Here is an 18,176-nt window from a genome sequence, read left to right on the forward strand (position 1 = left end):
CCTTCACACTGCATTCGTCGCTGTGTCTGCATTCCTCCTTAGAGAACAGCGCTCTCTGTTGGTCTTCGTGTCTCATGCACCCCTCGCACCCCCCACCAAACTCACACGTGCAAACGCATGTGATTGTGCACGCTCCTATCTACAACACGGAAAAAAAGGACAGGGAAACAAGGTGGGATATGCAGTCTACCTTGTGGTGGCGATACACACACACACACACTCTAGCACGAGCAAAGATGGTGACGACAGACTGCTATTTTTGGACCAAGTCAATCTACCCGTGACTTCAGCATTTTAATATGGCAGAAATTCACCAACAGATATTTCAAAAATGCTGAGAAAGAATTGTATTCTAATGCATCAGTGTGGGGAAAAAAGAGGGAGACAGAGAAGAGCATAGAACAGACAGAGTGTCAAATGTCACTGAGATTAATTGGAACTGTCATTGCAGCAATTTAAGGCTTGACCTTGAAGTCAGGAGATGATGGGTTGGTCACATTACCAAAGCAACAATAAGCAACAAGAGAGGATTTAATTTTACCCATTTAGCCTTTCATGGAAAAAAGATAACAGAGCACAACAGTGACAATAACTTCATATAGTGCCAGGCTCAGTAATTACAATTTAAAGTACATGAGAACCCTGCATACACATTACCTGAGGGATTTTATTATGACCAATCACTCCTCCAAAAGCTAAACTGACTTCAATTAAATCAATTAAACATTGGTCAGACATCAGTTTTCCTACAATTATATATTTATTTTCTTCTTACATAGGCCTATTACAAAATTTGTTCAGTAAAATGGTTTAAAAGTGTATATTATCAAATATTAAGATAGATTTTTTTTTTAACTTATATTTCATTAGACCAAAAAAAGTAGGCTACTAGATTGTGTACCTACAAAATGCTGGGTTGTTTCAACCCAACTTTGGGTCAGATATGGACAAAGTAACCCCACTTTTGGATTAAAATATTTATTTATAAATTTAACAGCTTGAAGCAACCCAGCATTTTTTAGAGTGTATGTTTTCGTACTTGTTAATGAACAATGAATGACAAATGAATCATAAATGATAATGCAATATAAAACTATTACTAAGTTATTTATTGTCAGTATACTATTCAAATAACTAATGCTTGAGAGCATAAGGACTTCATATCATTGACAATGCCTTATGGAGTGGAAGTTAATTCTCAATTCCTGTTTGGCCATTTAGTGGGTAGTGTAGTTCTTTAATTAGTTCTTCAATGGGTTGTGTAGTTCTTTTTATATTTATTTATTGTGAAAATGAAGTTGGTATCACACTGACTGTTGGCTTCTACAGAAGCACTGTCACTTCACAAGGCATTTCCTGGTATGTCTGTGCTGAGTTTTAACTTTAATTTCTAAAAATCGATTTCTCGCTAGATCTAAAACCACACGTCTATAACACTTAATATGAGTATGCCTTTTATGGCACTTTACTGTCTGCTTCAAATTATTCTCAAATTGTTGTTTACATTGTTAAGATATATATATATATATATATATATATATATATATATATATTCACCATTGCATAAGTAAATAGCCAAGATGTGCTTTAAAAATATTTTCTTAACACTGAAAATTGTTTAACATTCTAGCAGACATTATTTCAATAAAAAAAAATTAATAAGTTATTAAAATAATATTTTTTGGTCATTTATGAGACCCCCTTCTTGAATCATGTATTTTTTACTGTGAAAATAAATGCAGCATTGATATATAAAATATAACCGGCAAGCTCCAGTGACAGCTAAGCTTGGCTCACCAAAATCATCACTAGGTCCAGTAATCCTGGTCGCAACTCCTGTGTTCTCTGTACTGCCAAGAACAGTGGCTGAGTGGCACACCAGTCCAGAATCTTGTCCTGCCACGGCCACCATTCCAGAGTCTCGTCCTGTCATGGCGACCATGCCCAGTGCCTAAAGGTCAGTCCCAAGGTGTTTGAGATCGGTGTCCAGTGTGGAGGGTCCTCCGCTGATATCGGGGCGAGCAGCAGGTATCCAGGGCCTTAGAACAAGTCCTCACAGAGACTGTTCCCCTAGACTCCGTACTCCCTATAATAGTGGTCATCTGGTTTCCTGATTGTTTGCCGCCTGCACCTGACCTTTGCCTGTGTTTGGATCATTCTTTTGTCTCATCCTGGATTATATCTGTTTGCTGTTGATTGACCTTGCCTGTTTTGACCACTCTATTAAATAAAGCTTGCACTTGGATCTTCAACCCGGTTATCACGCCTGCCATGTTACAATTTGAATAAGATTTAAATGTCTTAAAAATTGTTGAATAAGATTGAAAGGTACAGGTTGTAGGACCTGCCACTACCGAAACAATAACAATCACGTGGTTTGATGACGCTAAGAAGGATCGTGGAATGATGGGATTTGTTGTCTTCTACCCAACCGCTGACGGCCATCAATTAGACGATATGAAAATGATTACCACTTGTTCAACAAATATATACACTCGTGTTCATTCAAACACAATGGGCATACATAGCAAACGTGAGTTCAACGATTTGCACGAGTAGATTACATACACAGTCAAGGCAAAGACGCGATCAGACTATAGATCAGACGCGTCCTCGCGCGGGTCTACAGATGTGATGCCCCGCGTTTGGTGTGTATGCCCCATAATACTAATCTTGTTGATTGTTATAATAGCATACTTTTTCTGTAAAGATACAAATCAAAACAACTCACCTGTGGAGTAAAACAAAAGCGAGATCGGCGTGTCTTTCTAGTTGAAGTTTGTCGCGAAGCTCTCTCCATCTACAAAATGCAACACCGATATTGATCCTCGCTCTTTCTCTCCTCTTGTACCAAACTCTTCTAGGGTCGTTTGGTTGGCCCGTACGCTTACGTTTACGGGAGCTGTCCTTGTCGACAGAACCAGCGGCAGACGGTAAACAGTAATTATGTTCCATAAATAAGTAACACAGTCCACCATAAAACGTGCAAGAAGTAAATACGGAACTGCTTGAAGCAAGCTAGTGGTTTGCTGGATGCTAGACACTACTTCCGCATTTGTCCGTGACACTGTTGTCATGTGGTTTCTACCTCAGTAAAGGCGGTAACAAAGTGTAACTAACGTCATTGACAGGCAACTGCACTGCCCCATGTCACTGTTTAGAATGGGAATTTTCTCATTATTTACAAGTAGTTGAAAACATTAGAGATATTGTTAGTAATCAGCTGGACAAAATATATAATACTAGCATAGTGGTTTTGGGATATTTTACTGCAAATATCTTACAAATTGTACCTTTAAACCTTTAAAAAAGACAAACAAGGGTTAATATCTTACAGCAATTTTAAAATGACCTGGTTTCAAGAAATCTATATTTTACAGAAGAACAAGATAAAGACCCTGTTTAAGAATAGACTTGATAGATTTTTAAAAATAAAATACACTCCAAGTCTTGTGCATGAATACATAAAAAAAAACTTTACAATTGCATTTACAATTAAAAAATTACAATTCTCTCTCTTAATGTTTATTATTTGCTCTTACAACTGCCAACTATTTCAGAACAGAGGAGTCATTCATGTCAGGTGAACAAGTGTGAAGTCCAAACTATATACTGTACACTTTTCTCATATAATGTGTCCTTTATTCTTTTTATCCAGTGCTCAGCTAAGATAAATAACTATATAAATAAATAGCTTATCATCATAACTCATATGAACACTCTAGATAATCTTAAATCAGCAGGCCTATAGCACATAGAACCACATTGTCATTATAATCAATGGCATTCAACAGTATTTTGTAAAATCACATAGTATAACAATTTTAATATTGCAGCAATCTACTATGACTGAACATTATAAAGCAAAAAGCGATAAAAACTATCTATCTTCTCTGTGTAAATGATTGGGATGCTTTTATCAGCTGTTTAGACTCTCAATCTGACAGCACCCATTCATTGCAGAGAATCCATTGGTGAGCAAATGATGTAATGCAGTTTTTTTTGTTATCAGAAGAAAGTTGATGGGGGGGGGGGGGGGGTAATAAGATTAGAATAATAAATCCTGTAGAAGTAATGTTCATCGCAAATTCATTTAGACTAATGTAGTCAACTAATATTAATAAATTAAACCCTTTTCTAAAGTACAGTATCTTATCAAATGACTCATACAGCTGTACTTATTTGTTGATAGGCAAGCAGCAAGCACAAGAACCCAGAATTCCTTTACTATGCTGTTCACATCTTACAAAAGTGTGGGCAGCAGAGGTGAAGTATGACGTTTAAGTAAAGAGGAAGATAGATGATTCAACACCCTGCATGCTTAATTTAGAGTCAGTGTGTAGGATACGCTGAAAACGGGTTTAAAGGGGATTAACGGGTCTTATTTAGCACAAGGGAACAAAGTGGTGCATGTGTTTGTCATACACTCTTGATTCCTGATTTAGCTGTGAAGAGGATCTGGAAGTATACGCTGCTTAATGGCCCTTTAAAGTTTTTATTGGAACCCAGTGTAGGATGATGCAGTTCTGGAGAAAAGTGCACTCTGGACTCAAAATACAAACAAATGAGACTACAAGACAGACTTTTGTCCTTTGAATCCATGCATACATTGACAGATATAATGTGTAAGAACATACTAAAGCCATTGACCGATATAATGTGTAAGAACGTACTAAAACTAAAAATATGTTAAAACATGTTTGTTCTGTCCATATAAAGGGCAAAGTCTGTCTATTCCTGTGTGTGACTTGGTGATGACCTTTACCCACTGTATGTTTTCATCTCATCTCAGTATCCAATGCAAAAAATGCTATATTGATTTAGCATACAGTGCAGCAGGATGTTAGTTTTATCAAATGACCATTCGTTTTTATGTTGGATTTTAAAGGGGTCAAAACAAGAGGAATCAAATTATGCCTCAAGCTTTTTAAAAAAAAGAATTTACTTTTAGAACTCAAAACATATTAAGTTATTTTTTTATGTTTTACAACCCGAATTCCGGAAAAGTTGGGACGTTTTTTAAATTTTAATAAAATGAAAACTAAAAGACTTTCAAATCACATGAGCCAATATTTTATTCACAATAGAACATAGATAACATAGCAAATGTTTAAACTGAGAAAGTTTACAATTTTATGCACAAAATGAGCTCATTTCAATTTTGATTTCTGCTACAGGTCTCAAAATAGTTGGGACGGGGCATGTTTACCATGGTGTAGCATCTCCTTTTCTTTTCAAAACAGTTTGAAGACGTCTGGGCATTGAGGCTATGAGTTGCTGGAGTTTTGCTGTTGGAATTTGGTCCCATTCTTGCCTTATATAGATTTCCAGCTGCTGAAGAGTTCGTGGTCGTCTTTGACGTATTTTTCGTTTAATGATGCGCCAAATGTTCTCTATAGGTGAAAGATCTGGACTGCAGGCAGGCCAGGTTAGCACCCGGACTCTTCTATGACGAAGCCATGCTGTTGTTATAGCTGCAGTATGTGGTTTTGCATTGTCCTGCTGAAATAAACAAGGCCTTCCCTGAAATAGACGTTGTTTGGAGGGAAGCATATGTTGCTCTAAAACCTTTATATACCTTTCAGCATTCACAGAGCCTTCCAAAACATGCAAGCTGCCCATACCGTATGCACTTATGCACCCCCATACCATCAGAGATGCTGGCTTTTGAACTGAACGCTGATAACATGCTGGAAGGTCTCCCTCCTCTTTAGCCCGGAGGACACGGCGTCCGTGATTTCCAACAAGAATGTCAAATTTGGACTCGTCTGACCATAAAACACTATTCCACTTTGAAATAGTCCATTATAAATGAGCCTTGGCCCACAGGACACGACGGCGCTTCTGGACCATGTTCACATATGGCTTCCTTTTTGCATGATAGAGCTTTAGTTGGCATCTGCTGATGGCACGGCGGATTGTGTTTACCGACAGTGGTTTCTGAAAGTATTCCTGGGCCCATTTAGTAATGTCATTGACACAATCATGCCGATGAGTGATGCAGTGTCGTCTGAGAGCCCGAAGACCACGGGCATCCAATAAAGGTCTCCGGCCTTGTCCCTTACGCACAGAGATTTCTCCAGTTTCTCTGAATCTTTTGATGATGTTATGCACTGTAGATGATGAGATTTGCAAAGCCTTTGCAATTTGACGTTGAGGAACATTGTTTTTAAAGTTTTCCACAATTTTTTTACACAGTCTTTCACAGATTGGAGAGCCTCTGCCCATCTTTACTTCTGAGAGACTCTGCTTCTCTAAGACAAAGCTTTTATAGCTAATCATGTTACAGACCTGATATCAATTAACTAGATGTTCTCCCAGCTGAATCTTTTCAAAACTGCTTGCTTTTTTAGCCATTTGTTGCCCCCGTGCCAACTTTTTTGAGACCTGTAGCAGGCATTAAATTTTAAATGAGCTAATTAAGTGGATAAAAGTGTACAATTTCTCAGTTTAAACATTTGCTACGTTATCTATGTTCTATTGTGAATAAAATATTGGCTCATGTGATTTGAAATTCCTTTAGTTTTCATTTTATTAAAATTTAAAAAACGTCCCAACTTTTCCGGAATTCGGGTTGTAGGATATCCATAACATATATAACATTTCAGTTTATTCTTAGAGGTATGTGTGGCACATTTTAATTTAAAGTTAATTTCACATGCAAATAATTGTCTTAAAAGCACAATAACAAAATATGTGCAGTTATTTTTTTCAGTAGTTGTTTCCATAGTTTTGGCAAAAAATTCTAATAAAAAAAGTAGGCACACCTCCAGTAAATTTTTATTATGGCTATTGTTATAATATGACCCCCTTAAAATAAGAAATGTATAGAAATAACGATGGATCAGAATAACAACACATTACAATATACAATCAAGAACATATGAATTACAATCGTAATGTATCACAATTTAATGATAAATTGAAATGATTATGAAGTTTTAAGAAACAAATCCCTATTTTATACAGACAGATCATACCTGTATTTGTTTGATCTATATAACATGACTGATGTGTGCAAAATGCAGATTCATTGCTTTTACAGTAACAAAGCAAAACTTTATCAGCACTGCACTCATCAGAATAAGTAGCACTTCAAGACTGTGCCACTTCCACTCCTTTCTGCTTGAGCTGTTGGTTGTACCTACACACACAAATACAAAGTGCAACACTCCTTTTAAATGCATAATTGTTTAGCCAAAGCATTGTAGGTGCTGAAGGAACATGAAAGATTGCTGAAAATATATGCATCATTGTAAACTCAACAAAGAACAAAATGCTCATTTCTCTTTAACTGTTATGCTAAACTCTCCATTACCTCCAATTCACATTCCACTGGACTTAATAGACGTGGATATACTGTATAAGAGACACTTATCCTTTCCCATAAAACTTATGTAACATGAGTTACAGGGCACCTTCACAACCTCCACCAACTGCATTTATGCTCGGGGCTCATTTGTGGAAGCCATAACTGATCTCTTATCTTTTTATGAAACAAAATATGTTTCAAATACTCACTGATGTCATACAATGATTTACCTTAAATAACTATGCCAGGCATAAGCAACTCTGGAACTCAAAGTCCACTATCATGCAGAGTTTAGCTCCCTTTCTATTCAAACACATCTGAAATATCAAACCAAAGTCTTCAGGATTGATTTTAAAATTACAGGCAGGTGTGTTTGATTAGGGATGGAGTGAAAAGCAACAGGACAGTGGACCTCAAGGGCCAGAGTTCTCATCTCTGGACAATGCTGTAATAACTTAGGTTTTTGTAATATGTGTAATATGGGAATGCAGAATTAAAAAATGTAGGGAATCAGTGATCAATTTAATTATTAATTTAATGCAACTTGCAGCTGTAAAATGTATAATTCATAACATGGACTGAACAAATAAACTGACTGAACTGAAACACACACTTTTGATACGCAATGTCTCCCAGCAAAAGTAAATGTTGGTAGTAAATATACTGTAGGCCTAAGGCAAGTTTTTTTTTTTTTTTGTAGTGTGAAAACGATACATAACAAAAAGTCATTTGAAGTTTAACTAAAAAAAAAACCTGTCAATGTTGGTGAATAATTCATTAAAATAACTTAAATAACCAGTAGTTTATTTTAGAAAATCTAATTAAAAAGACTGAAGCTTTAAAGCTTTTGATGTTGCTGCCCCAAATGAGATCATTCTTGATTATCTGCCAGTTTAATACAGCCAGTTCTGATTCCAAAATAAATAGTCTAGTTTATATTTTAAGATTTTATGTATTTAAGCATATATCGTCTGCTTTAACAACTTAATCACAGTTTTAGTTAGTATCTTGTTGAACTCTAAACCATTGAACTCAAACCATTGCAACGTAATACTACACCACTAAGCTTGCCACCTCTGTGTATCGACTGATGGTAGTAAACAAAACTGACCTTAGAACAGTAATGACTAACCTCCATATTCTTATAAGCTGGATGCTTCCACACATGCCCAGGAAGAAGTTAACAGCAAACAGAGCCCAGTTTTTGGGGATGATCACCAAGCAGTACCTTGACCAAATTATTCCTAGAAAGAAACAAGATAAAATCGCAATTAACCAATACTGTGTTGAAATAAAATCCTCATTGCAGAATCAACTATTTTTGTGAATAAAGTGGGTTAACCTTAGTCTTAGTAAACTGACCCTTTGCAAATACCTCACGCCACACATCATGTTCTCACACAGTGAAAAACACATTGTGGACCAAAGAGGACAGAGCTGGATACTGTCTGGTTTGTTTGTCGGACAAAATGGCAGATTCAGCATTATGATTTGTCAGATGGCCTGACAATCAAACTCCCTGCGAAGGGTCAAGTGAAACTTATATAGTTCAAAACTGTCAAGACCATAGGTGAACTGCTAAATGTAGTATGCAACGGTTTTAACAGTTGTGCTGAGTGAAAAGATTACCAGTTTCAAGAAATGCTCTTATTTTGAGTCAAAAACACAGAGAGAGAGAGAATATTTTCATGAGTGTCAAATGAATCTACTGCTCAGATATTAAACTTCCTGGGTTCATTTCAAATTCTATTTTCAGTCACACTAATCTCAGGTTACTATGAGGCTTTAGATGAGATATTCTCAACTACAGGACACTGACAGCAGCAACTGATGTAGATAAATCTTGACTAAACTACATCAGGCACCTTTATGTTGCTCCATCTTGAATAAGTACCTGTGGCTGTAATGACGCAGGACTGAGAGACACTGAGCTTTTCTGGTGGCCGGGTCATATCAGAGAATCCAGCCACTACTAAACCCTGCAGGAGGAAAAAAAACAAGAGTGAGCTTGCTCAAAGGCCTTGATCAGCAGGTAAATCCATAATATGATTGCATTCACCACAGCATCACAACATTTCAAATTGCAAAATGCAATATGTACTGCCAGTTTGCATAATGCTTTGTTGGTTTTGCTTAAAACCTAAAATGATCATTGCCATCATGACTTTTCGATCCTGTATGAGCTTCTGTCTTCATCAGAACACAAAAGGAAAAGCTTAGCAAAATGTTTGAGTTGCACTCTTCCATATAAGTAAAGTATATAATAACAGAGGCTGTCAAGCTAAAAAAAAAAAAGGGCTCTATAAAAGTAGTCCATGTTACTTCCACTACATATTCCAAATCACCTGAATAAGTATGATTATTTTGTGAAATTTAAGTTATACTCAACATTTCTGCTATTTCAATCTCCTTTTATGCTCCACAGAAGAAATAATGTGTGGTTAAATGCATGGGGGTGAGTAAATGATGAGAAATTTCATACTAGAACTAGTAATTTTCATATCATTCTCTATAATCAAGTAAAACACAAACATCCCAAGGCAGAGACGTTCTACGGTCAAGCCTCAGAACTGCTACCATGTCAAATCAGAAAACAGTGAAATGTGATGAGTGCTGTATTTTAATATTTATCCATTTAAACTGTAAGAAATCAAACATGACCTCACCCATTTAAAAACTGGTGCCCAGAAGAAAACCGTCTTTGGTCCTGGAAAAATATAATAAATAAAATACTAATAAGCAAAGTGCTACGGTGTAGAACATGGTGGTAATGTTTTTAATTTGATGCCTCGAATTCCTTGAGAATAGACTTTATAGAAGAAAAAGCTTGGAAACAGATATGATACACCTTCAAATGGCATGCAGTATATGATTAGAAGTCATCTTTAAATCGGAGCAAGAGGTGTTGGACTAAGCTAAGCAATGTCCAACATGTTTACACTGTAAATATAAATTTGGCTTCAACTGCACGTACTGTAGCACCAATGTTTCCATCAAGATCTTTGGAACAAACCAAAGTGGAATACCAGGTCTAGGTAGTGATGGAGGAGATATTTCAACACTATAGTGACACAGACAGCTGCACATAAGACTAAAGCATTTTCAAATTGTCCAAAAATAATCGCATAAAACATTTAAAATATATGAATGTTCTTGCAAGATCTGCAAACGTGGGTTTAGTGGATGTATAAAATTCATAAGTATTTAATATGTGTGCATATATTTTTTTAACAGTAGCATTTATATTGCTTTAAACTTAAACTGTGAAATAAATAATGCATTTAATTTATATTGCATTTAATCGTGCATGCCTAAAGCGTCCAAATTCTTTTTAGGCCAAAGTATAGCTGTGAGAAATACCGTGGAGATTATCTAGAAAGAGAATTCAAATGCAACACATACAGTATGTATACCTAATTACATAAACGCATCAAGAATAACATATTGCAATATTTGACAATGACCGTGTGCTAGAGGGAGCAGAGTAATTTCTTTACCAGCAGGATGGTTGTAGAGAGGTCTTAATTTAGGTGGCAGCTTTAACTCGATCCTGTCCAAGGTTCGGTGATATGTCGCTCTCAAACCACCGGAGTAAAAACGACATGATTGCAATCGTAAATAAAGTCTGCTGATACTCATGTTCATTCACTGCAGTGACCAAAGCACGAGGTCGATGAGAGGTTATTCGGCGCGCACCTTCTCTCCACCCTCCGAGACGACCTATCACATCATCGTTGACAGCGAGCTTACAGAAACACAAACAAGGATATAAACGTGAGACTGATCTTGAGAAATACTGCAAGAAACGAATGAATGAATAAATGAACAATCTCTCAACCTACATCTAATCTAAAATAGACTCGTTGGTTCTTTACTGGGAAAATGTGGTCATATGATCTATTAATAGCGAATAGCCTTTTGGAATATTAAAGTGGATGCTCTCATCATACTAACGGTTTCCGTCCAGCAGATGTCACTATCGGCCCAAACGACGCCTGCAGAAAATAACGGTTTGGTTTGTAGTAGGTAACAAACAGGGTGAGGATAAAATACATTTGGACAAACTGCTTTTCTTTGGTTCAAGTCTTTAAATAATCTATTAAGAAAATGGTATGAAATCTCCCTCGATCTCTCTCTCTCTTTCTCTCTTTTAATTAGCCATATTTAGACATATTGACCATACTTGATTGCTAATACAAATTTGACCCATTTGAATAAAACTAAACAAAACAGGGTGACCACGTCCTCTTTGTTTTTTACGGGAATTCCAAATGGCATAACGTACGGGTTTAGGCTTTTATATATAAATGACTGAAAAGTATTTTGACCAATAGCGTGCAGGCAGATTTTGTTTTTCTCCTTTTCCATCCCTCCAATCATATCCTGCTCACAGGTGATTGGAGATGAGTTTTTTTCCCACTTTTGTTGCAGTGTGCAGATTTCTGTAAAATATCTTCTGTTTTTGCTTTTCAGATAAAAGAGTGGTTTCGGTTTAATATGCTGTAGGCTCAATTATTGGTAATAATCAATTGATAATAAATAATATTGCTGATAATAAATCATCAAACAATATTGGACTTGTTTTGGGCTTGTTTTGGAAGCTGCGGTTGCTAGGCTATTTGTCTCGTGAGAGTTGGCAACAGTGTTCAAAGCATTTTGGGCAGTTCAGAAAGAAATGACTTAAGTAGACTAGGCTATACATTGACACATTTTAACAATCTGTGACACTGTGTGTGTTTAGAGGACTGGTGCATTTTCACTTAAGATTAAGTGAAACTACTATAATACTTTGCCTATATAGGCCTACTATATTTCAAAAGCATAATGTAGCCTAATTTTAGGTTATTGCATTACCCCAAATATAGAATGGAGGTGGATCACATCTTTACCTAGCTTAGTAAATAGAAAAAGACCCCTGCCATTATAATTTCGCACTTTGTTCACTGAATTCAATTGGCAGCTCATGATATGAATAAATGATTTGTTATTTTGCATATTGCCTGGTACAAAGAGCAACATTTCTCTAGTGACATCAAAAACAACTAGATCAATAACCAATGTATGGTTAAAAAAAAAAAATTACAATCCATGTTTGTGGACTGGTTGTGGTTGTTGTTTTTGTTTGGGTGTAATACATTGGTATTTTCTGTTCTATTCCTTGAAAGAAGTTCCCCTTTTAATATCAGTAAATAAACAGTAACAGTAACTTATTTATTTTTTTAACACTTGTGTAATTTCTTTAACTGTAGGGGAAACAAAGCCACAGTTGAATGGTAATAATTTCCTGAATCTTGATTGTAACCATATGCTATATTAATTTTAACCCTTAAAATAAATAGAAATTAGGAGCAAGGAAGTTCAAATGCTATCTGAGAAATTTTACAACGATTTAAAAGAACAATTAGAATTCTCAAAATAAATAAATAAATAGCAGAATAGAAAATTAGAGAAAATTAATTAACAACTTCAGTTTAACCAATTAGAAATTAAGGGATACTTTTAAAATGTTTTTATATATAACATTTATTCAAAACTGACGTAGAAAGAAAGAATGAAAGAAAGAACTATCATGGTTGAGATGGGATGATTTGTAACTCTTTCCAATGTTCTTCTACAGGACCCACAAAACTGGACAAGCACAATGTTTTTAGAATTCTGTTTAATTACCACAACAAATTCATGCACAAAATTCACATAAATAAATAGAAAAGTTAAATAAATGTGTTTTCAATTGTTAAAACAAGCCTGCAACAGCACTCTTTGTGGAAGTGGAATATTTCTAAACCATTTTAATTTGTAGAATACATATTGAAATATTGTATCAAAGATTGAGACACATGACACACAAATACTGGTTTATAAATGTTTAACGTTTAAACATTTCCTAGGTTTTCTTTTGGAATGTTTGTATAATTATTCTGTATCCGTTTCATTGCAGTTAAATTAATCAGCAAATCAAATGAACTGAAAAATAAAACTAAATACAAACCAGTATTGCAATTGTTTTTCTGATCATACTAATTTAGTGATAAACGAGAAGTCTTTTATTTTGAAAGTCTGGTTTGCTTATCATGTGCCGAGGAAAAGGAATTACGGAATTTACAGTAACTTATGCGTAATGTGTTCTTATGAAACGTATGGTAAATACGGTTTGTTTCTTGATCACTCTTGTCTTGTTAAAAAAAAAACACACAATGACAGTATGACCTCGTTATTCCTACTAAGTTAGCTTTCCAGAGGAATAGTCACCACCCTTTTCACCGGAATCCTTGTGAAACCTAAGGAGGCAAGTCTTTCAAGATCCAAAGATTAGTTTATATTGTATACAGATGACGCGGTCATAAAAAATAGTTAATATATGTTTTGTAACATACTGAGCTTATCTGACAGAAGCATTTTAGGAAAATACATGTATAAACAAAAAGCGGAAGTGTTATAATAAGTCACATGCAAGTGTTTATTTCTGTGGAAAGTCCGGTGTATCCCTGTCAGAAATTCCCTATTGATAGATAGGTAACGTTAGATAGATATATACTGTAGATAGATAGGTGATCACTTTACACATGGTGTTACTAACGTGCAAAATGATAAATTGTGCAACAACACATAAAATATGTGAAAGCATTAGCTTTTCGTCAGGTGGGGGCACTGAACCGAACACTGTTAACAGCTAACGCTTCTTTCAACACATCTACTGGCTGCAAAAAACTTTTTTGGACATTTATGTTGCATTACGTTGCATTATTTGTTTGCAGATATCACTTTTTGGGGTCGATAAGATTTTCTAATGTTTTTGATAGATGTCTTGTACGGACCAAATCTATTTGATTTTTACAGTTAAAATAGTAATTTCGTGAAATATTATTACAATTTAAAATCGTTTTCAATTTTAAAATCTATAATTTTATTCCTGTGATGGCAAAGATTCATTTTCAGCAGCCATTTCTTCAGTCTTAAGAATTATTTTCAGGATTGATGAAAAAGGAGCAGCATTTATTTGAAATAAAAATAACATTATAAAAGGCTTTAATGTAGCTTTTGATCAATGTAATGCATCCTTGCTGTATAAAAGTATATTATATACTTTTATATAATAATTGCTGTATAAAAGAAGAAAAAAAAACACTGACCTCAAACATTTGAGTGTATGTATAATTAAAATTGTATTGTTTTAAAACAATATTTATGACATTGTATACACACACAAAAATGATGGTAATTGTAATTGTTAGAATTTTATTATGCAAACAATAATATAGTTATATTTGCATGTCTTGCATTTCTCCATTTCACTGTTTATTTTCACAGAAAACTGAAGGAACAATTTACACCTCCATAACCTTCATTTAAATCAAAGTTGTGTTTGCAATAGCAAACCTGATCGCCCCAAACAAACATTGAACATTGTGGTGCCTGTTTTCAGTGCAACACTAACCAAAAAGGTCTAAATATTTTTTTTGTTTTGTTTTTTTGGCCACTGTAGCTTTGCTTTGCTGCAAAGAACTAAATCTTTGAATTAAAAAAACATAAATGAATATTCTATGTAAAAAAAAGAGAGAAAAAAAAATGTGAATTAAGCATTGGTTAAAACATAACAAAGACTTATAGTCTTTTTAGTGTGTAAAATTCCCCCTCCTTTTCTAGTGCCACAGGAAAAGTCCCTTTGCTAAGCTATATTGACCTGTTTGCAAATTGAAGTCAGACATAATGAGACATGCTGCGTCTTCTGATCATTTTAAGTTTGCTTAGAGGAGGTTGGTAAATGGTAATTGACTCCTAAATCATATGGCTGAATCTGACACTTCTCTAGCTGGATGGAGATGGTGGGAGGTCTATAACAACTTCAATTTTTATTCCACAGCTTATCTTGCAGAAATTATAGCACGAGGAGACACTGGTGTTGAGTTTGGTCAGGATGCTTCATTCTCTTGTACGCTGCCAGACGCATCTGCTGTCAAACAAGTCACGTGGCAGCGGGTGCGTGACCAGGAACCGGTACAAACTCTGGCTACATACAGCGCGCTCTTCAACGATTATGTGGATGATCAGTATGTCGGAAAGGTCATTTTCACCACGGCATCAGTTAATTCTTCATCCATTGAGATCAAAAACACAACATTTGATGACGAGGCTTGCTACATTTGTTCCTTCAAAGTGTACCCATTCCAACCTAAACGACAAACCTTGTGCCTCACTGTTAAAGGTAGGCTAAATACCTGCAACCATGAAAGCAACAAAGTTTATCTCTCAGGTTTTGAGTCAATTTAGGGCAGGCTGTCACATATGTTTTAAATGCCTAATTTTATACAGTTGTTTGATATATACAGTATATATTTTAAAATTGATTTATTAATTAATTTGTGTTTCATAATTGTTTTGCCATTTTGAAATGGCTGAAAAGCAACTACTGGTGTATAATAGCCTATTTAATGGCAGGTTCCCTTTGTGACAACTTATCCCATATAGTTTGGCAGTATTCCCCATACTGAGAACACAAGGTTGATGTGAGTTAAATGAGCGTTTTCCAGGGAAATACAGTGCAAATGTTCAATAGGGTTTTTTTTTCATGTCAAGTCATGTCACAAGTTATAGTCAATAAAGACATTTTTATTTCCGAAGTGAACCTACCCTGAGAAATATTCACTGGAAACAGAAGTGACAACTAGCTTCATCTTCCTCTAATTGGTCAGAAAAGTGTACAGTATATGCTAAGTAAAAAAACAAGTAAGCTCATTCAAGAGAATGTAGCTATGCCCAAACAGGTAAGGCATGGTGTGAATCAGAAGATACTCAGAGATTTTTCTTAATGCAGGACCAAACAATGTGCTCAAGATGCAACTGAAACTTAAATTTCCAGTTCCAGAAAAATGAAAGGAGTACATGCAGCCAATTATCCATGTTTTTTTTAAATAATATTTCAGTAAGCACATAGTATATTTAGTAATGCCTTAATAAAAAAAAATCAAATAATAAGATGTTTCTCTATAGTGCCATATAGTTTTGTGTTTGAGTCATTTAATTAAGTCATTATGTTGCTGGTATTTTTGCAGGTATTTCAGAAATAACAGCATCAGTGAACCCTGCACTCAGTTCTGATCCAGATGTTGTAGTCTCATGTTCAGCTACTGGTAAACCAACTCCAACTATACACTGGAAATCTGCAGAGAAAGAGCTGGACAACTTTTCAAGTAATTTTACAACTCTGAATAAAGACAGCTCAACCACCGTTACAAGCAACCTCACGCTTCCACTCTCACAGTTTCATGGGCTGTATGTGGAATGTGTTGCTAAGAGTGACAGCATGGAGAAGAGCATCCGAATCAATGTGTCTGAAGTAGAAAATAAAGGTATATTGATTTGACTTCTGAAACATAAGTGTTTGAGGTGGTAGTGGCATAGCGGAAAAATGATTATATGGACTAACAATCAAATAATCAAGCAGAAGGCAATATTGTAATTTCAGAATTAGGCTAAAAAAGAATGCATCTGCATATTCTTAAATTAAATAATTTTTATTAATATTTACATGCCAAACAACCTATTTCTTATTTTTTTTCACAGAGAATAAAGTCACATTAAGAAATTATATCATTCCCATACTGGTTGTGGTTATCATGAGTATTGCCATTATTGCTGCCTATCTTCACTCAAAGTTAAATGGTAAGGTGAAAAAATATTACACACTAGTTATCATTACACACTGTCATGTACAGAACAGCATTATTTTGTGTATATATATGTATATATATGTATTTTATTTTTTTTCAGATAAAGTTCAAGAATATGCTTGTCTGGTTTGAACTTCTGCGCAGCTGCTACTTTATTCATAATTTACTAATCTTTCTGATGCATTTTTTTTTTCATCTGCTAAAAAAAATCACTTCCTGTTTACATTCGTGAATAAGCACATTTTTTATATAATGGTATAAATAATACCTGTTCACCTGAGAAAGTCTGTATTTTTCACAGTTTCTTCATCCTGCATCTGCATTTTAAGTTCTTTCTTGTAACATTCTGTATTCTTTATTGTTGTGAGATTTGTCTTTAGGATTTTAAATAGGTCTGTTAACGGCAGCTCTCTGAGTAATTTGCTCAGCTTTAATCAGTAAAATGCTATAAGCTTTAAGCTGTTTGGTATATATTTTGTTTGTACCAATTCAGAATAAGTATATCAAATAGAATAGATTTGTTTGTTTTTGTGGATTTATTGTTCATTTTAAACACACGCGCACACACACACACACACACACACACACACACACACACACACACACACACACACATATATATATATATATATATATATATATATATATATATATATATATATATATATATATATATATATATGCTTTAGCAGTCATACGTCTTTTCCACTAATCAACAACATACTAACATGCTGTTAAGCAAAGCTGAAGGTCATCTTTCCATAATGCTCAAAGATCTGAAATAAAACATATATTTTTTAACTCAAACACTCATGAGGTGTCATTCATTGATGGCTAAACAACCACAACATAGCGATTTTGCCATTTAATTGTTTTATGTCCAGACAGCAAGACAATCTAAGTTTACTGGCTCTCAGCTTGATTAAATGTCGTTTCATCTCAAAAGTGCATGTTTAAAACCCTCTGGAGTCGATTAACGCGTATACGCGTTATGAGTCATTTTCTCCTGATAACCCCGACAAGAACTTAAATTACACTATCAGTTTTGATCGTACAGATAAGAGCAATACATCAATCGAACGTGTAAAGGGTTTACTTTTTTGGATACAGACATAATAATAACAGTTATAAAATAAAGATAACAAACAAGGTGTGCTGTCTGCAGCCTTTGTCTGCGCTGATCTTCATCTAGAAAC

The 18,176-nt window shown here is 35.0% G+C and overlaps 2 protein-coding genes across 2 annotated transcripts; one reads left to right on the forward strand and one right to left on the reverse strand.

Annotated features, from left to right (window-relative positions):
• Positions 1-6,758: 6,758 nt before the first annotated feature.
• Positions 6,759-11,034, reverse strand: LOC132142311 (mitochondrial pyruvate carrier 2-like). Its single transcript, XM_059552097.1, has 5 exons — positions 10,810-11,034; positions 9,979-10,019; positions 9,207-9,291; positions 8,445-8,556; positions 6,759-7,144 (listed from the first exon to the last, which is right to left on the reverse strand). The coding sequence occupies exons 1-5, from the start codon at positions 10,955-10,957 to the stop codon at positions 7,096-7,098; spliced, it is 435 nt and encodes a 144-aa protein (XP_059408080.1). The 5' UTR covers positions 10,958-11,034; the 3' UTR covers positions 6,759-7,095.
• Positions 11,035-15,003: 3,969 nt separating this feature from the next.
• On the forward strand, positions 15,004-17,549 carry LOC132142310 (OX-2 membrane glycoprotein-like). The gene is made up of 5 exons (XM_059552096.1): positions 15,004-15,066; positions 15,174-15,515; positions 16,363-16,659; positions 16,874-16,972; positions 17,081-17,549. Exons 1-5 carry the CDS (start codon positions 15,027-15,029, stop codon positions 17,110-17,112), a joined length of 810 nt encoding a protein of 269 aa, XP_059408079.1. The 5' UTR covers positions 15,004-15,026; the 3' UTR covers positions 17,113-17,549.
• The last annotated feature ends 627 nt before the right edge of the window (positions 17,550-18,176 follow it).

The sequence above is a fragment of the Carassius carassius genome, chromosome 6, assembly GCF_963082965.1.
Source record: "Carassius carassius chromosome 6, fCarCar2.1, whole genome shotgun sequence".
NCBI lineage: Eukaryota > Metazoa > Chordata > Actinopteri > Cypriniformes > Cyprinidae > Carassius > Carassius carassius.